The sequence below is a fragment of the Brachycentrus maculatus genome, unplaced genomic scaffold (genome assembly GCF_059751285.1).
Source record: "Brachycentrus maculatus isolate JH-2025_06_01 unplaced genomic scaffold, ASM5975128v1 h1tg000036l, whole genome shotgun sequence".
In the NCBI taxonomy this organism is placed as follows: domain Eukaryota; kingdom Metazoa; phylum Arthropoda; class Insecta; order Trichoptera; family Brachycentridae; genus Brachycentrus; species Brachycentrus maculatus.
Genome location: NW_028280790.1, coordinates 547005 through 568271, shown reverse-complemented (window position 1 = coordinate 568271; position 21267 = coordinate 547005). Strand labels below are relative to the sequence as shown.

General features: G+C 31.7%; 2 protein-coding genes across 3 annotated transcripts in view; one reads left to right on the top strand and one right to left on the bottom strand.

Moving 5' to 3' along the window:
• Window positions 1–2296: 2296 nt before the first annotated feature.
• ICA69 (islet cell autoantigen 1-like protein) lies at window positions 2297–7310 on the bottom strand. The gene is made up of 4 exons (XM_088274981.1): window positions 6609–7310; window positions 5550–5792; window positions 4641–4880; window positions 2297–4001 (listed from the first exon to the last, which is right to left on the bottom strand). The coding sequence occupies exons 1-4, from the start codon at window positions 7173–7175 to the stop codon at window positions 3750–3752; spliced, it is 1302 nt and encodes a 433-aa protein (XP_088131107.1). The 5' UTR covers window positions 7176–7310; the 3' UTR covers window positions 2297–3749.
• Window positions 7311–7984: 674 nt separating this feature from the next.
• The window catches only part of Eip63E (cyclin dependent kinase Eip63E), a 190530-nt gene continuing 177247 nt past the window's right edge, over window positions 7985–21267 (top strand). For both annotated transcript variants that reach the window (XM_088274906.1, XM_088274914.1), the window contains exon 1: window positions 7985–8185. In XM_088274906.1, coding sequence (XP_088131032.1) covers window positions 8113–8185 — 73 coding nt within the window. In that variant the 5' untranslated portion in view covers window positions 7985–8112. The remainder of the gene's footprint in view (window positions 8186–21267) is intronic.

Sequence of the window (21267 nt, the reverse complement as noted above, 5' to 3'; positions counted from 1 at the left end):
GCCCAAATCAAATCTGTGCAATTTGAAAAACCGACTAATATAACTTTTTTTCTTGCTAGAAACTATAGATCCATTTTTAAAAATTATCCCCAGTGTACCAAAGGGTAGACAATACCAATCAAATTTATATTTCCTAAATAAAACAATTAAAGTAGCTAACAATTGGAATGTTCTAAGGAATTATATGATTTTTTATTAAATAAGAACCAAACATAAATAAACTTTAAAATAACCTCCATCAGAATAATATTTAGTAAATTATTATTCTATCTGATGGAAATTAAAAAGTATTAAGTTAAATAAGAAAACATCAAACTTACAACTAGTAAAAAAAATCTTTGGTTTCTCAATACAATAAATTAATGTTTTAATCTTACATTTTAATATAAAATATTATCTGTGATTGTCTTTTAAAAATAAAATATAATAAATGTGTAAATATAATATATGTAATATTGTGTTACATATAAAATAGAATAATAAAGTATGTATTGACAAAACAATGTACTACACACTAGCTGGATCCAATACAGAAGAAAAGATATCTGATTTCTGAAGAAAATCTACTGAAAAAGGTAAATAAAACACTTTATTTTATTTTATTTATCATTACAACCTGTCAAATATTCATTTATATCAGTTGATTCATATCAAGATTCATGCTTTGTTGGTATTCAATACGTTGCATTCAACAGTTTTATGTATTGCAACAAAATAAAATAAAAAGATTGCACAGATGAGATGTATATATGTATTATAAATTTAACTAAATGGTAAAAATGTTAAAACGATGGCCTAAAATACATAACTAGATACTCTTTGGTGTAAGGTATAAGAACTATTTTAATAAATCTACATATATACTTTTTTACATTTGATTATAGAAAGAAAAAAAATCTATGCTGCACTGACTTGACTTCGTATCTACTAAACATATATAAATATATGGTATTAACATGATGGTGGTTTGGCATCTGAAGCGTGTGTGGTGTATCTTACAATGCAGATAGCGTTATATATTATTGCATTTTCTTAGCCACAGTAAATTAGGTCAATAGAGTGGAATAAACAAAATTAAGTAAAAACTGCTTGTCCAACTGAATTAGAAAATTCTTTCTAATTTGTGATAGGATAATTTTAAAGCTTATTGGTTTGCTACGATAATTTATCATATTTAAAGGATATAGCTCCTCATACGTCGAGTAGCCCATGTCTTCGTATAAGTATGAGGAGCTAAAGAGGACTCCCGAAAATAGGCGAGAATGGCGAAAGTTTAAAACGCATTATCAACTGACGGGCAGCATCAACTGGCAGATTTTTGCAAATATTCTTGATTAAATTTCTTGAGAAGGATTTACAATTATTACAGATGGCGGTTAAAACTGACGTGAGTAGTACCTATCACACAAAAATATGTAGAAGTTACAAAAATTATTAAACATGGTTTTCCAATCGTGGGCAGAATGTACTTAGCAGTGTATGTACTTAAAGCCGGCTGCAGGATGTAAGCCCAGTTTTTCACATTGCCTTCTTTCCTTCTGTTGAGATATCTATAATATTCTAAAAACTTGAAGTGTTCACTGAAACTTAACGATGATAATGATAAATAATTATTATTTTTAGGAGATTTCATCTACAGGTTCTAAATGATTCAAGTTTTGGTGGTGGTTACAAAAAAAAATTAAATGAACACTAGTATCTCTATACCCCTTAATTCAAATAGTTTATTTTGTACTACAGTAAAACATAAAGTGTAATAAAATCTATTAAAAATATGTATATATTTATATTGTTTTTCATAATTTTGACTAGCAAGAACCAGATCTATATTTGTATTTTATAAGTACATAATGCAATGCATATAAGTCAGTACAAGCATACAATAGAAGTACAATACAAATATTTTTGTGTCTTAAACTATTAAATCAGGCAGTATGTATTATAATCTACAAGAAGCAATGTGTTCTTGTATGTGAAAACACAAATTTAATGACTCTTTAAAAACATCCAGTCTCATAATGGCCGGTTATTGGTTTTGTTTTTTAACCGCCCTACCTTTGGGTTATTATAAAAAAGTAGCTATAAAATCCTCGGTTTTTTTTTCATAAGATTTCTCAATAAATCAATATTTATTCACAATGTACCAGATAATTTTTTAAAACAATAGATCCATTAACCCTTACTGGTCCAATGTCGAATCTCATTTGACATCGAATTTTGCTCTTAGGTCCCATGTCGGATGTTATTCCACATTTTTTTCATCATTAGTATTATTTATTTAAATTCCAAGCTTACATTTTTGTCACTCATATATATTACAACAGTATGTGGAGCAGAGGACATTTTTTTTTTGAAATTGGAATGTAACTGTCTACCTAGATTTTTTTTTAATTTTGGGGGACCTGAAAGGGTTGATGACCCTCTTTATATCCTTTGTAAGTAGTTCCCAACATAAGTTGTTGCTGGATAATTTTTGTAATAATATTCTTTTGAATATTTTTACAAATATATATTGTATTGAATGTAATACATCAATCAACATAATATCGATATATCCTGCAAATGAGGTAGCCAGTGATATTCACCTCGAAATAGTAAACGCACCGTATGATATATTCATTCGCATGCGTAGATAAAGTAGGAACAATTTGATGAATCACAAAAGTTTCTGTAGTTGCGAGTATACTTTTTTTGTACCTGAACGTACAGGATATGGCTTGTTGCATTCGGGCGATAATATAGTAGATGTTTTATGTATGGGTAGGGCGGTTAATAAGTATAATAAAGAGCTGTTAACAACATAGGTGCTAGCTCAGTAAAAAAATCAATACTATTTTTTCATTGGCTGAAACACGTGGATTATAAGATCAAACAGTACATCCTACATCATTGAGCTGAATAAACAAAGGTGAAATCTTCCATTTAGCAAATGCTGGTTTCAGCCATGTTACTCTAAGAGAAAATGGAACTAAAAAATGTATTCTACATTTTAAAGCAAATAAAATTTCACAATATCAAATTATTTTATTGTGAATTTTATTTCAACCTTGAAGAGTAATTTTTAATAACATTTGCCCTTATTGAAATATATAGTTATATGCAAATTACACACTCTTCAGAATAAAAGTTATACTAATAATAAGCATATACACAGTGACTCTTGATTTGCACTAGATTGACCGCAATGTATTTAAATGAAATACATTCTTAAAAACAAAACCATTTAAGGCATTCATAAACTCTATAATAAATTTTCTTTTAAGGTGGAAATAAAATGCGCTTCTCTGTTATTTGCAGGAGTGAATTCGTTCACAAATTTGTAATATTTTTTATATATTAATGCATGTTAGTGCCTATGAGTCAATCAATGTATGTTTCATTTATACATGTTGATAAGTGGTAACTGGAGTAATGAATAGTCTTGTCCAGAAATAATTTTGACCATTTTGCCTTGCTAAATCGAGAGTCAACTATATTTTATCAACCTTCATTCAGTCATGTAATGACAAAAATATCCTAATTCAGATTAATATGTACTATGTTTAGAGCCATCTGTCAAGCTTTAACCGAAACTATGCGATAAAGTACGCGGACACTAGGCTTATATCCAATAAGCGCGAGGTCAATGTTTTTATCGATATTCTCGGCACCATGCTGAATATAACATAATCTGTCGTTGCATGACTAAATCAAAGTTGAATGGGTGGGTTATAAGGCGAATTCATTATTCCAAAAAGTAAATAGGAACACTAAGCAGCGTGACTCTGGCCGGCATTAGCGCCCGGCATGGCGTCGGGGTTTGCCAAGGGATCTAATTCAGCAAATAGCTTGAACCAGGCAGACATGTCTTTTCGTTGAATATCTTGCTTTTTCACAGGTCCATTTTCTGAGGATGAGCTAGCTACCGGCTTGTCCTGCACCTTATCTCTGCTGGTGACGATGTTCTCCTTTGTATGTGGTAGAAGTGCACTTGTCATATTTATTGGTTCATTTTGCATATTCTGAAAACGCATTTTTATTAATAAAATATGATATAAATTCAACACAATAACCATGGATAATAAACAATACATAAATAATAATTAGAATTTCTCATGACAGATTTAGTTTTATTTGTATGAATGTTTAAAATTTTAGACAATTGTTTTTCACTTTGGCCCACAGTGTCAAAGGTTAATAGACTTTTAATTTGCGGTGGCTTACCATATTGCGGAGTTAACACCCATTTTCTGTATAATCTCCGCAAAAGTAAATATTTAGGAAAAATATGTATTATATTTTTTTACTATTCGTGTTAATTTGCTATCCAGATTTGGAAAAATTAGAGTTGCGCTGCAAAATTCTGTTTAGTGATTCCATCACTCAATATAAATATAAAAATTGTACGAGAAAATTACCAAAAAAAATTACCTGCAATATATCATAAAACAACAACTGGATAGTATTTTCATTATTTTTATTATTGATATTATTCTTTTTTTATTTTATTTGATCAGTGACAGGGTTTCGTCATTACCGACATCATTACACAAGTGATGTCGGTAATAATGAAACCGGTCACTGGTCAAATAAAATAAAAGTAGAAGAAACTAACTAATATAAAATAAAATTTAACCAAGAAATGTCAGTACAAAACTTACCTGCAATAGTTGAGAAGGCATAAATGAACCCAATTGTTCAAAAAGATCGCAGTTCATAGAAAGTCCAGCTAAATCATTACTTAATTGCTTCGTACTATCATTCTGACTAGTTTCTGAACCTATATCGGTTACATCCGACGCAATATTAAGTAAAACATCATCAATGTTATTTGGTTCTTTCTTTATGTTCTCAATGTCAGATTTTTCCAAATTAAGTCCGGTCAAATCCTTAAATTCATCCTAAAAAAACATCATTAATAAAATTATTTGATTCATTCAAAAGTCATTTAAGTGTGGCGTAACACAACTTAGAAATATATTTTTTTAAAGAAGATATATTTTGCCTTTTAATACGTTGATTGCCGACCTGAAAAGCTGGATATCATGAGATAACCAAACTATAAATTTCGTCTGTGCTTTAACTTTGTAAAGTATATCTTTAGTTTTAATATTATGTAAGTAGGTTTAACATAATGTAAATATTTATCACGATCATGTACTTCTAGAACAAAATCTCGACTTCGAACCTCCGAGATGAAGACTCTCTAATCCATAGCCGGAAACACATTGCGAGACCAAGTAAGAAATACCGACATCCGGAGCATGTGTAAGACGAAAGATATTGTGAGGTGGGCCTTTCGAGGAATCCCTGAAGGACGCAGACCCCCAGGCAGGCCTCCAAAAAGGTGGAAAGACAGCTGAGAGGCAACATCCCAAGAGTTACAAGCGGAGGCACAAACAGATCCTTAGGATCTAGAAAAAGAAGATGTAATATTTACGTGTGATCGGTCATCAGCTGATGGACTGGATCACGCGTATACCGGTGACCGTGACTGGCAATTAACGTATTAAAGTGGTTTGTAGAGATGTACTTGCTAACATAAAATAGGTAAAAATATATAAACATACTTGGAAGAAAAGCATTTGGTCTTTTTGATCCTGATTGGAGCTCTCTGCTTCTTGCTCAGTATCTTGAGGATTTTGGGAGAGTTCTTTGAGAATACAGAAATCGTACTGCGGTGGTCCGGACAGACCTTGGGCTGTGGTCATCAGAGTCTGAGATGCTTTAGTGGCAAATCCGACCAAAGCATTTTGGTAGTTAACAAGAGCATGTGAGAACATATTGCATCTCGCCGCAGCTAACAGGTCAACCTAAAAAAAACAGGATTATCATTATCACGATTTTGCCAGTTACTTATTTATTTTTAAGAAATCCAAAAAAAAAAATGAAGTAATTTTTATATATAATAATTTTTTTAAAGGTTTTTTTAAATTAATTAGTACAGTGAACTGGTGAATAACAAATGTCTCTGGTTACTTTGCAAAAAAAAACAAAGTCTCCACCAAGGAGAAAATAGACACATTAGAGATAATGAAGTCTAGTCTAATGAAGTGGGATGTCTAGTTTTTGACCAACAAAATGTTTTGTGTGCAAAATGGAGTTCTTAGCATAAATTAATAAGAATATGGAAGCCTGAGTATTTACAGGGCTTAAGACCTGTCAAAGGCTGGTTAAGTGATTACTTTACACACGAATAACATTCACCATTCTACCCAAGATTGACAACCACACTTTTTTATCAAATTTTTGGAATTCACACATAAATCTAAAGGCACTTTGTGTTTGAGTTCATGGCTGCCATTTATGGTTGATTTAAGAAAGCTTTTATTTAGACTAATGCAAGATCCTAACTGAAATATTTTACTGGGAGGCGTTTGAAAACACAATTAGTTTTTTTTATGTAGCTCATACCCAAAAATGTTGTAATAGAATCTTTGAACCACTATCAAATTTAAAACAAAATTATTTTTCACATTACGATAATCTCTTACCAAAGACAATTATTCATATTATTCTATGATAGGATATTAAGATTCCGTATGAAGTAACGAAATTGCATTGCAACCATATTTAATCTAAATGACCTCAATTAGAAATTGAATGAATGGAAAATTTAAAAAAAGTACCTTTTGCAAACAATCCAGCGTAAGTTTATCAAACATGGCTTTGCTCTCCCGTACTTGAGCTTGTGCTTTCCGGAACTTATGTACACCTTTTCCTGTGTCGGGATCGAGCTGAGCACTCGCAGCCTTCATCCAACTGAGGGCAGCTCTGTATTCTGTCCGAGCTCGTTCCATCGCATTAATAGTCATTCGGGTATCAGTCACCGCCCGAGCACGGAATGTCTCTACCTCGTGATACAGTCGCAGAAGTGGGTTTCTCATGTTCATTCTTTGCTGACCGGAATACGAAATCCCTTTGCCAGCTGCTATCATAAGCTTACCCGCCCCACTTCCTCCTTTGCCAGCATCTTTGAGGAATCTACCTAATGCATTCTCCTCTTGAGCTAACACACACACACGTTCCTGATATTGATCGATGACACGTTGCAATAAAATACAGCTATCGGAAATGGATCGAAACAGTTCAAGTTTTGCGTCCAACTCCGCGTCGGAAGCAACAATGCATTCATCTTCTTTTGAACCGAATTTTCGTAAAACGGTTTTTTTGGTAACCCAATATTGATGTTGCATGTTGAAAATTCAATTTTTATTTCAATATCGTTTCAAATTAATAATTATCACGGAACATTTGAGAACGATCTCGGTATCTACATTTATCAAAAACTAAATAGTTCGCATGCGTCAAAACTGACATCTGTAATCTGTGGTCTATGCAGAACATAGAGAAAAAATGCATTTCAAATATTTTTATCCATTGTTTCACTTTTATAAACCCGCAAATAAATAAATCAAAAATGTTCTAGTAAAGATCAAAACATAACATTCTGGTAATTCTTTAAAAAAAAACAAATACTAAAAAAAAAATTCATGACATCTATTGAGGGCTGTGAGCTGAAAGTTTTAAGATTATATTTTATTGAAATTTTTTTAATGTGAGAGGAAGTTATTCAGAGTACCTAAAGGTGGAGACTGACTGGAGCATTTCATCATAACATAACGTCGTAACATCACTCGCGGCGAGCATCACCGAGCATCCGAAACTATGGATGGAGCGCTCGGCTCGGTGTACTGACTGCCTGAATGTTCGCATCATAACATGTTACGTTACGACGAAATGCTCCGGTCAGTCTCCACCTCAATAAAAAACGTGAGTTGATAGTTCAGTTTCAAAAACTGAAGAGCAAAAAAAAAATGGCGGCGTGTCTCTCTGTGAATGTTTGAAATAATGTTTTTTTTTTATGAAGGTCGCAAACTTAATTTTCCATAAATATCTGAAACTTTTGAATTTATAAAAAAAATATTATTAAAAAAATTAATACTTATAAAAAATAAATAAATAAAATAATAGTCTATGGTAGTTTATCTATGACGAATTATTTACTACCGGAATGGCCGCCGTGTCTGTTATCGTGTGTTTGGTGCGTTTGTGCTAAAAAATAATATTAAAAACTATGTCGTTGTTTATTCGGTGAGAGTGGTTTTTATTTTTGGAATATAGTTTAAAGCCATGTATTGTGCCACAGATAAAACTTTGCCGAGTGGTGGAAATTCTAATAATTCGAAGAGCGTTGTGAAAGATGGTAAGATTTTGTACCAATGTCACATTCTTAGTGATAGAATAATTATTTATTTATGATCGTATTAAAAGTATTTCGCTGCCGAAATGTCACAAATTTAATACTTAAATACTTGTATATATGAGAAAATATTTTATTACCACACGTCCTTATCGTGTTATCTCGGCCAAGTTGCAGCAATTTCGATGTTATGATTATACTTTTGAAGTCTAAAGTTATTTTTTGAAATTCGTTCTAGACCGATGTGTGCTAATTATTTATTACGTTTTTTCTTGTTTCCGATTAACTGATTTATAAAGAATGTACTGGACCACATTTTTATTATCGTTTAATAGCAAATAATAAATAGAATATTGTTTTAAAGTTTCTTCAGGTCACTAACCCATAGCTAGAAAGTATGTACATATGAGTTCTTTGGAGATAAAACCACTTTAATGTGTTTTATTAATATATATTTATAACAATAATATATCACTGCGGTTTAGAGTAGATATTGACTGTCGATTAAAATTAATATAAGCTGTACTTTTAACAACCAAATTAACAAATGTGTACATTTTTTACTAGTTGCTTGCGTATGTTACTAGTTACATGTAATAAATTCAGATTTTTACCAATAGTAAAAATATTTATTTGAAAGTAAATGTAATTAATGAAGTACAAGTAAACAAACAGTACCTTTTCGACGAAAAGTATTTTGTTTTTCGTCAAAAGTTGTTAAAAATTCGTGACATAGATCTCTAATCCGACAGTTACCTACCTACATTTGTACATTGTAATTTATAAAATAACAAACTAATGCGCATAAAAGTTTGTTTATTATTTTACTTCGGATCTCAATTATGTAAGCATTTTCACTTGGTTATTTTTAAGGCTTATTTGACCGTTTCCATTCTGCTTTAGACAGACTTTTATCAGACCAGCTAACCAATTCCCCTTCAACCATTTTTTTCGTGATGTACACATCGTATTCAATATAGCTCAATTATTAGGTAATAATACTGACTTCTCTGCCTGATTGTTATTTACGTACCTTCCGTCCCCACGTGACTGAGTTTCTATGAGTATCTTTAAATATGTAGTAATTACTAATAGAGAAATCAGAAAAATGTAAACCTAAAGCAGGTAAATTTGGTTAGAAATTCTCTGAGATGGTTAGACCGTGTGGAGTAAATTAAAAAGTATGCGATAGCTGGGCGAGAACGATCGAGAAAGAGTTGGCGCCTTGAAATAAATAAAACATTAAATTTATTAGTTATTGTGGTTTCAAGAGATTTGGTTGTGAGAATAGAATAGAAAAACCTAGAAATTGACCCATGACAGACGTGCGTTGCGTCCCATCCATTCCCCCTCCTTGTATGTCTCAAAGTGTTTTATTTACTCTCTCACACGATATCATGGTCCAGATTATGATCCAAATGGGTTTTTATCTTTTGAGTACATTTTTTTTCTATTTATTTGATATTTCGCTTTATGAAAACGGTTTTTAGTTATTGTTTGTTCAGGTTTTCTGTACTTTGTTCTTAAGTAATTTCATAGAGTTTTCATATTTAGTATCAGATAGGGTGACACTTTTTACGAGTTTGAATAATGTATGTTTTTTCTGTAATGGAATTGATTCAACGATATCATCGTTGATAAGACGTTATTACGTGTTTCCGCATTAGACATTTTTATCACGAAATTAATCACAACTTCCATTAGGTAATAAGTTATAACAACTGTGATCGGGTCATTGCAATGGAATGGTAATGAATAATAAAGTCATTGGTTGTTACACTCGTTGGATTATGGTTTGCGAGTGTAGTAAATTGATTTTTAACCAATTTAGTTTTTTTTCACCGTGAATAATGAACGCGGAATTAACGGGAAAATAATATTTTCAAGATATTAGAATCAAAGTCACCACGTAGATCTAGGTCGTTAGAATTTTAGTTGCGCTAAAGAAATTTGCGTGTAAAAATATGCATTTTATCTTTGAAGAATACATGTGAATAAATTGATTTAATTTGAATAAGATTTTTTTTCTAGTGAAACAGAGAAGTAATATGAATACGTAATAATTTTCTATTATGATTTTATGGAATATATACGAAAGCTTATGTTGCCACAGTTTTTGATAGTGATTTATTTACACCCGAATTAGTGAAATTATTTTTAAAAACTGTTAGTAAAATCAATTTTAATACTTTTCGTGCAATGCAGATAAAATTATCTGAATAGAGTGTACTTATTTATTTTTATCTAGTGATCACCAATTATTCTTTGTGATTTTTATTTTTTATTTTCTTAAATATTCGTCAAATCATTTCCACGAATGTTTAATATATTTGATAATCTGATACTTGTAAAGTGCTTCGAGTGGAAGTTATTTATGATTGATATTAAAAAAAAACATCTACACCTAGTTAAATTATGAAACATGTTCCACCTGTTTCATTGCTCTCCAATATCATCAGACTAGAAAATAATCAAACAATTTTATAGGAAGGAGGAGGAATAAAAGTACGGATTCAGTCGGCTTTACAAGTGAAATATTATTATAAACATTCTATATTTTTTTATAATTTTTATTTTATTTATTTAATGTAGTTATTTTTTTTTATACAATTTTATACATTTTCTATTCAATCTTATAATTTTATTTGCTCTAAGCCTCTCCAAAAAAAGAGACTGAGCTCTTATGCTTGGAGAGGGACTTTTTATTCATTTTTGTTGTTAATAGTATCATGTGATATATAAAAAAAAATATTACTGGGGAACATATATTTTTTATGCGTTACGAGGGAGTTATCTTGTTTAGTTTTCTATTGTTATAGTCTGTACATGTTTGTAGTGTTCGTCAAGTTTATTTTTTAGATTGTATTTTTAATTTCTAAAGGGAGGCAAGTGTATGTGATTTTGTTTGCACTGTTTTGTGTTGCATTTGGATATTTTAAAATTATTTTTATATCTTCTGGATATGTTTGTTTCTTGTTTTAAGTGATTGTTTTCTTTAAGAAGTTGTATACTTGATTGATGGTTTTTTTGTAGATGTGTATTATATTACTGTATAATGGTTTACTGACTGCATTAGTTATTTCTATACTTAAACGGTATGATTTTCAAACGAATTACCTAATGATGTAATCGGAGGTGGGTTGAAGGTTATAATTTTTTGCTAATACGTATTATGGTTTTAAGTATGTAGAATCAGAATGACTGCTGTAATGAATACAATACCGATGCTCAAGTTCAATAGTATGATAAGTAAAAAAGTGTTATATTACTTATTATAATTGAATATAACTCTTATTTTAGTTTCATAAAGATAAACCTTATTTAATAGAATAAAATAACAACTATGTAATTATAATTTTCTACATAAATTTTGTCTGACCAGTGAGAGGGTTTCGTTGTAACCGACATCATTAGACTGGTGTGAGGCTAGACAAAATTCAATTTTATATACACAACAAGGCAGGTAAACCATGATTTTATATATTTTTTCTAACAAAATGAATTTAAATTGAATGAGTTTAAGTATTGTATTAAATTAACAATAACATGAAAGTTATGGTAAACGTTTTATGCATGATTTGATATAATTTTATCTTAGAAATGGATAATGGATAACTTAAATATAGAATACTCGTACATAAGCAAAAAATCTTGCTACACAAAGATTAAGCTGATATTTCCACTATTCACAAATTCATAATTTTAATTCTATGGAATTGAGCCATCGGTATAACAAAAGAGAATACGTGCTCATTAGTCTATTATTCAAAATAAAAGTGATGCCTCTGCCATTTGTAAACATGGCTATAGATTATGTGTTTTTTTTTTCAAACCAGGTATTTTTTTTTAATCAACCGTCGCCTTTTTGATTGAAATGATTTCGTTCCCGCTACGCTATGGTATCGCACCCCCCATTCCTTCGATTCCCGGATAAAGGCAATAATTCTTCCGCAGAGCTAACCCTTAAAACAATAGCATTTTGAGCATTACTTTATATTTATGAGTGCAGACATTGTGTATCCTCCCTATCATTACCATAAATCAGATTTTCTGAATCCTTTCCATACTCTCGTTGTAACTGCACTCTGTACCATACTTGCGTTCTGTACCTCACCACTGTCAGTGGCGTACTCTAATAAATTAATGAAGTATGTACGAGTATATCGGAAGTTATAGGGTCACCAATGCGCAAGTCGTCGAATATGTATTTTTGCTTATATTTATTGATGTTTACAATATAACATAATTTATATTTGAACACTATCTTTGTAATTTTCCATTGTATACTTAAAATTTCGACAATTCCATTATATATTTAAAATTCGAAATGCGATCTCTCAGAAGAATGTGCGACAAAACAATGTATGACAGATGTTCGAATAGTGAAATTAGGAAGGAATGCAAAGCTGAGATAGGCATAATCGATAAAATTAAGAAAGGTGTGTTGAGATGGTTTGGACATGTAGAACGAATGAGTGAGGAAAGAACGGTAAAACAAATTTATGAGGCGAATGTAATTGGGAAAAGAAGCAGAGGAAGACCGAGAAAAACATGGCACGATCAGGTATGCCAAATACTTGAAAGTGGTCAGGTTAGGAGTCGTAACAATCGGCGGCGGGTATATATGAGGAGATGCATGAACGTGGAAGAGGCGAAGAATGTTTGCAAAGACAGAGTGGTGTGGCGTTCTATTCTCTCTGCCTACCCCTGCGGGGAAGCGGCGTGGTAGTTAGTTAGTTAGTTAGCACTATCTTTGTGATTTTCTATTTTATACTGAAAATGTAACTTTGTTTTAAAATCACTATAAATATTTTATTATAACTTAATTATAATGTGTGCCGGTTTCGAAGCTTACCGCTTCTTTATAAAGACTGATTAAGTATTAATCAGTCTTGATAAAGAAGCAGTTAGCTTCGAAACCGGTAGACATTTTAATTAAGCTATAATAAAATATTTTTATTAATTTTACAACAAAGTTATATTTTAATTTTATAAATAAAAAAATAAAAAACATATAAATATTTTATAATTTATTCAAATGAAGGTATCATGGTCATAAGCACCTTAAACAATACATTTACATAGATAATACTAGTATTATCAGCTTTCCGGTAATCACGTGTTGATTTATTACCTCATTATATATTTTGTAATCCGTTTATTAATAACATCTTAATTAGGTAGATAGTAAATAACATTTAGCAAAATAAGTGTTATTTTTGAGTTAGCTCTTGTAATCACTTAACATAGGCTAGTGTCTGCGTATTCCCAAAGTATACCACGGCCCAGCACACGACTGATTGTATAAATTGCAATTTGGGTATCGAAATATATTTTATTATTCTCTTGTCTATTCGTTTATATGCTGTTTTTAAATTAATAAATTAATTTAAAAGCAGGCCTTAAGATTTTTTTACAGGAGGCGTAGTATTCATAGAAAAAAGAAGAGATCAAAAATATTTTAAGCATCCAAATGTGCTCTGCGGCCCTGTGCTGGGCATTGGTATAAGAGTATATTGCGAATACACATATGTACTTACTGCTCAGATTAATTTCCCTTCTATATATCCCCTATTTTTTAATTAATTGAATATAATGTTGAATAGATACTAAATCATTTTATAAAATAAAAATAATTGCATCCCACATTAGAACATATTCACATGATATATTATTAATATCTGTGTATTCGACTTGACTTTTCACAATCTGCTTGGGATCAATAATTATTATTATCCCCGTATACTGTAAGCGACACGGTTTGTTTTGTAGCGTTTGATAATTTTGTTTCCCACCCTCGTTATGTTTGATTTCTCATCGCAATCACGGATGCCATTGTCACGATTTAAATGCGATGATATAAGGGGCCAACGACTACCCTTCACCCATTGAGGGTGTTAAACTTTATGCTCCCTTGTCTCTTGTCCCGTATGCATCAAAGGATGCGAATAGCTGCGATATTTATCTACAATATGCTAGGTCCTCTGTCGCTACTGAATTGTATTTTTGGCATTTAAGGCCTAGTATTCCTGAAGTCGCAACTTAATTTTCTCTAAATCCAGATAACATTTTGCGTAATTGATTTTTTTCTTAAAACACCGGTTTTGCATTAAAAAATAAGTTTTTCTTCGAAATAATTATATGGTTTTGAAAAGAAAAGAGTAATTGAAAGGAAAGGAGCTTAAAAAATATAAATTGAATTTTTTTTCTATATAATTGCTTATTCTAAAAATAAAAAAAATAAAACAATCTACATTCTTTAAAAAAATTGGGCGTGAAAGACGTGTGACCTCTCCGGTGGTCGGCCGGTGATTGAATTCTGTGTTTGCGTTGTATCCCCGTAAAATAAGAGAACATGTCTTACGATATAATTTTTACCATTATAATTAGGATTGATAGACCTGATCCTATTTTCTATCAGCAATTTTCTTTAAAAAAAATCCAACACAAAATTTTAATATTTATGTTTTTATTTTGTTTTAGTAAAAGTATATCCTATGTAAGATGCAAAGCTTGACTATTATCACTAGTCTGTTTTGGTCGGTTGGAAGACATTGCTCGATAGTAATAAGTCCGCTAATGTACACATATATACTTACTGTGCAAAATATTTAATAAATAATTGTCGTCCCATGAGCAAAGAGCTTTATCTAAAAATGGTTCTTTTACCTTTTTTATTAACAACATTCATGTAGTTTATCAACAGCATTATTCTGCATCAATACGGTACAAAGCGCCCTAAAATCACTTTGTGAGAATAAAGGAAATAATGTATAGTGTTCGTTTTGTTACAAATATTCTCACACTTTATAACCATCAAAACACCATAAAAAAGAAGAAATAATTAATTATAAAGTTAAAATAAAAAGTTTAGTTTAATTAATAAAAATAGTAACTCCCGAATCCGTTGATGTTAAGTTACGTTAATGGAAGATCTTTCATCGCAGTTAAAAATGAGTTGGTGTTTTAAATACAGGCTTCGGTAAATAAATAATTTTGTCGAGGGAAAATGGAGCTCTCTAGAAATAAGGTAAATGCCTATTGCCCTTCTTTCCGTGTCCCCTTTAATTAGGCTTCACATCGACAGAACTACTACGGTTGGTTTTTCCGACTGCTAAACCACGTAAATTATCCGCGGTAATATTATTTTCTTTGTATTGTAGTCTTTTTACTTAATTATTGTCGTCATTTTCTATTACGTATTCCAATTCATATTTTATTTAAAATACAAAAGTTGAAATATAATGTGTCGTTAAAATCAAAAGAATAAATATACAGTTCAATCGTGTTTATTTTAGGTACTTCTATGAATAACTATGTAGAGTGACGTAGAAAATTAGACTTGACTACTCACATTAAGAAATTTATCAAATGAATATCATTTTATTTTAAAATTCTTGTTCACTATCCGAAAGACATTAACAAAAACAAAATGAAGCGTATCCATGATATTAAAAAAAACAAACAAATCATATAAATGTATTAGTTTCCAACAAGGAAATGATAAGGTTGCGTGGACGATGTGAGACAAGGGTTTTTGGTATTTTTGTAGTTAAATATGTTAATCAATTTAAAGAAACTTGTTTCGACATCTGTTTTATACTCTATTAGGATCTTTTTTTGCATATAATTCTACGCGTTTTAACGTTTCATATATATAATCTCAAAATGTTTTCGCTAATCTACTTGACCCCCTCGGAAAAGTCGTTAGAAAATCTAAAAAAATCATTGAAATAATTTATTTTAAAAAAATGGCGGGACGTTCTATTATCTCTGCCTATCCCTGCGGGGTAGACGCGTGATGGTTAGTTAGTAAGTTAGTTAAAAATATATGTACTGTTGTATTTTACCCGGATATATATATATTTCAATCCAATAATATTTTCGGGTGGGTTAGTAGCTTGTCTTTGAAACTAGAAATCAAGTTGTGCTCTGTCCTTTGGTTAGTCCGCGATACTAACCAGAGGACCACAATCCGACTCGATTGTACAAGAATATAAATTATTAATATTGTGCATTTAGTGGGGTCGTTATCGAAATATATATTTTCAATCCACACAGAAGCTACGTTTTGATTTTACTATGTTTATATTTACTCACGTTTGAATTCCTAGATATCCTCGGTTATCGACACTATTAAGGACTTTTAGATTAAATAAAAATTGATCATGTTCTTGGTAATTCATATTCTTATCTCTAGATGTTAATTCTTCGCAGTAAATATTTTCTTAAATGGTAAAAAAAGGTTTTTATCTTCGTTGTTATCCGTTTTATTTATCTTATCTGATTAAACATATGAAGTTCGCAGTGAGTCATGTCGTGAAATTTATTAGTGTCATCAATAAGATTCTTAGGATTTATACCGTAATATTTTTCTTTGGTCTTTTGTTATTTTCTTTAAGCTGTGAGAGAAATAATTTCAAGTCTATTCGAGCTTATTACACACCCTTTAAATCCAATAATAAATAGCAAATATTTTTGTGTTCTATATTACACATTTTTAAAGTACATAAGTATGCATGTAGTTAATAATAAATGTGACTAACGTAGTCAATTCATAAATATTGTCATTTATCGTTAATTTGAAATACGAAGAAATAATGTTAATTAAAAAAAATCTTTTATTGCAGATTTTTTCTTCTTCAATTCATTCAATTTAAAATATTTTTGGACCGTTCATAAAATTTTTGGAAGCTTGAAACACAGTTTTCTTATTAATTTTTTTAGAGTGTTTGATATTTCCATATCCGAGAACTAATTTTAATTAATTATCGCGTTCGAAACTTTACATAGCGGTAATTATAAATAATTATTGCTCTGATAATTTTACATATACGATTTTATTACAAATTGTACAGAAGTGGTTTTAATTAATGTTTGGAATTCGTTTTGTGTATATATATTAATTTAGTAAAAATAATCTTTTTGTGGATCTTTTTATAGGTGCTTTGAAAAGTAAGAAGCTTTGTTCGAGTGCAACCTTCATTTACCGAACACGTAGACTCATAATTCTGGCGATCCAGTTTGTTTTTTCCTGTATATGGTCCTTCATATCTGAGCATCACGATCGCCATAGTTACCAAGCTATAAGCTAGTTTTTTGGCAATATTTTACTATTATTTCCGTCAAATATATTGTTATGAATATTATATCTATATCATTTGAAACGTTTCGTCGGTATAAAAGATATGGGTTTCTATCGTAATTGTTAAGTTTAGTTTTTAGCAATAATTGTATTTCTAATATCGTTCTGGTATAACTTGGTTTATTTTGATCAGGGATCTTCGGCCTCTTCTGATTCTAACTGCATTTCTATTTCGATACAAAACGTACACTAGCTGTACGCGGCTATCCGTTACTGTGGCTCAGTCTGATTTAATATTAAAGAAAGAAAATAGAAAGAACTTATTTCTAGTAATTACTACATTGCAATAAAAAACAAGTACTAAGTGACACTATCTGTCAAGAAGCACGCTGTCTGCCATGGATCATGTTTAGATTCGAGTATGTTGCTATTTTGTTCAATAGATGGTTCAATTTCAATTTATTTATTTCAATTAATATATACATTACAAACTACAAAAAATTTAAATCGTGTACATTAAAATAAAATATATGCAAGAACTATTGCTAAAGGTGTAGAAGAATCCCGCTTCGGAAAACTCCTTCAGACACATGGAACAGATCAATATCCAATGAGATATTGTTCAACATAGCGATATATTTTGTCATTACGGTCAGTAAAACTTAAGAAAAAAACATGATTTTACCTTAAAAACACCAGTTACGCGCGTATTCGGATGCAACGTTATGTCAACATTTTAAATCATTCAGTGAATATTTTTTATTATATTTAAGATTTTGTACAATCGAACATGTTTATTCTTAATTATATAGATACTATACATATTCATAGAACCTCGTTTTGAATCGGTTAGCTGCAGCTACTTAGTTACTATATTATCCAGAAACACCGCGTTATGTCGTAAATCTTTAGGAAAATACCCAACGCCTGCAAATTAGACTCCTTCAAATCTTCCAGCGTAATGTGTCGAATACATAATTTCCTATGACTAAAGACGTCTTCACAGCGGAAATCGTACTATGACTTTATTACGCTCGGTGACATTTGCATTCCTAATCGGATCTGTAGTGTGAGAAAAACCGAGGCTAATGAATGAAATATTTTCACGGTATCTTGAGCATTCCATTAATGCATGCGGCGACGGTCGAGCGGTTTGTTACTCTTTAAAATGCTTAGTAATTTTTCCATAAAAACCAAAACAAGTTTCCTTATGTATATTTTTTTCTTCATAAAATGCACTTACTAGTTTCAGATAGTTAAATACTCATTCCTCCGAGAAAATTGATAAAACACCCGTCAACTGTTCTGTTTCTTGTACATCAGAATAAGGGCGATTGTCCACTAACCGGAATTTGACCGTCCGGCATTCCGGTTTTGAAAAATGAAAGCGACTACGACTTTAGCATGATCGAATTTACGCGCAACGTGTTCACGCACCGATCAAAAGCACCAATCCGAAAAAGATGGACAAAAGCACAAGCCAATCGTCGTTTTAAAACGCTAACTGACGTGCCGGACGGTACAATTCTGTGTAATTCCGTGTAGTGGACAAACGCCCTAAGAGTTAATTTTTCATTGTTATTGTGAAATGAATGTTTATTTTCTTATTTTTTTTCAACTAAGTTACCTTTTATTCGATTTAAGTTTTGTACTGACATTTCTTGGTGGAACTGCATTTTATATAATAAAATAACAATTATGTAGCTTTTCTCACATAAATTTGACCAGCGACCGGGTTTCGTGGTAACTGACATCATCAGACTGCTCTGATGATGTCGATTACAATAAAACCCGATCGCTGGTCAAATAAAATTTATGTAGGGGAAAATTATATAAGTAGTTGTTATTTTATTATATAAGTTACCTTTGGTAGGCACATCCTTGGTAGGTTTCGGATTTTAAAAATCAAGTTCAATTTCTTTTTATCGAATTCTCTCCATGAACGAATCCCACGGTCCAATTGTGAGAGCTTCCCCTTTTGTCGGCAAGAGGATAATGCCCACTGGGGTTAGGCAAAAGTAAAGTACGATGATATTATTTTCCTTACATTATACCCCGTAATGGACTTGTAAAAAGTAAATATTTACCCTTCGAGATTTTCTTGCGCTCTCGTTTGGTTTCGAGCAATAAACGAGGAATTTGAATGTTAACTCCATAACCTCTGGGTAATTGTTTATCGGGATAAGAATAATAAAGCTCATCCAGCGCTGACCCGGGCCTCTCCCCCCGCCCTCCCCCGCGCCGCGCCCCCTACCGCCCGCCACCCTCCCGCAGCCGCCCTCCGACGGCCGCCCGCCGCCGCCCGCCATTCGTCCCCGCCCCGCCGAGCTGGTCGCACGCAGTCGCTTGTCTCGCTACGAACACACTGCTACGCCTCTCGCCGACGATACGCATCCCGCTACGGCCAAACGTAGACCCGTTAAAAAAATATGAAAAATTCAAACAATTAAAAAGTCAATTAATATGCTAAAATATTGTATTCGTTAAAGTGTGATTAAAATTAGTGACAATTTGCCGACGCATTTATTTATTCTACTGAAAGTGTTCTTGTAGTGGTGATTTTGTATTTTGGCGCCTAGGAGGTAGGTGCGCGTCTGTGGCTGTTTTTCTCTCAATTCGGTAGCATCGCCGCTATGGTGTTATAGAGATATAAAGTCAGTATTCAGTGGTGTTGTGCAATAGGATAAGTCGGCCGCTCTCCAGCGACCGCTGCATTTCTTGTATATACAGGTGACTTCACTGTGCCAAAGTGTTTACCACGGAAGGTGGGATATATATTATTTTTTTACCGTCGTTTTGTATCCAACTGGTTGACTTCCCTCGTAAAATGTTTACAAATTAGTGCCACCTTTTTATTTTTACTTAAAAAAGTTTCTGCCTTTGATTTTTGTAAAATTATACGTTTTATTTTACGCCGTTCCTTTTCGTTCACCTTTATAGTTAACGACTTTCTTATCTGCTAAGAAACTACACACAAAATACCAAGCAATATAGGTACTCGTAACTTTACATTTTACGATGCGGTTATCATCTCATTGTTCTGGTTTTGATTCGCATAATATCGCTATAGTAAATTTTCTATATTCTGCCTTGTTTCTATCAATTTTGTGGTTTCAGTTATTTAAAAATGTGCTCCGGTATGTTGTGTGCAGATGCAATTATATAGTTAACCATATTTTATGTATTTCCAAATCTTTGCAAGTACACAAATATTGGATTTATCTCCGAGTGATTTCTAGATATATTACAAATGTCTTTAAAAACAAGTCTTTTTGGGCGCATTTACAGGGCTTCTGACTTGTAATCGACTGACCTAAGTGTTCACTTCACACGCTTGAGTAACGTTACGATTCCGTCCATATTTTAAACATCCGTATCAATCGATTTTTTGTTCTTTTTACTATTTTATTCTAATTTATTACCTTCATATACTTGTATATTGCTTCGTCCCTGCGAGTTATCTATAAAAATGTAATGTTTTACGTTCGAACTGATGGGGAAATGTTACTTCATTAATGATAAGAGATTTTTAGAAATTCTTGGAGTGAGTAATCTAGTATAAAATAATTGATCGAAGAAATGTATTATAAATCACTCGAATATATAGTAAGTGGCATAATGTGTAAGTGTGTCATATTCTTATAATGTACGCCAAACGAACTGTTGCTATTCGATCGCAGTGTCTAGTTCTTTTGTCTTGCGATAAAATGATAACATGCATGCAAAAATTTCTCCAACCGTAGCATACTCTTCCTTTCTATTTCCAGACACTGATTTCGCCATTTGAATATGAAACAAAGTCGAAAATTGTACAGTTACCCGCTTAGTAATAAATTTACGACTCTCAAACATATTTTCTCATTCAAAAATTGCACTCATACGGAAAATGTTAAATTTAAAACGGTTCGGGTGGAACATGAGTTTGTACAAAGTGTAAAATAAATACATTCTTCGTTCGTCCTACAAGGTTTCTATGGTTCTAAGAAAAATGAATGGTTGA

Bases quoted from the DNA above. Each gene is read 5' to 3' on its own strand.
- ICA69 (XM_088274981.1), bottom strand. From the start codon at position 7,175: ATGCAACATCAATATTGGGTTACCAAAAAAACCGTTTTACGAAAATTC. The intron at 5,793-6,608 runs GTACTTTTTTTA...TGTTTTTTTTAG, and splicing joins CGCTGGATTGTTTGCAAAAG to GTTGACCTGTTAGCTGCGGC. The intron at 4,881-5,549 runs GTATGTTTATAT...ATGTTTTTTTAG, and splicing joins ACCAAATGCTTTTCTTCCAA to GATGAATTTAAGGATTTGAC.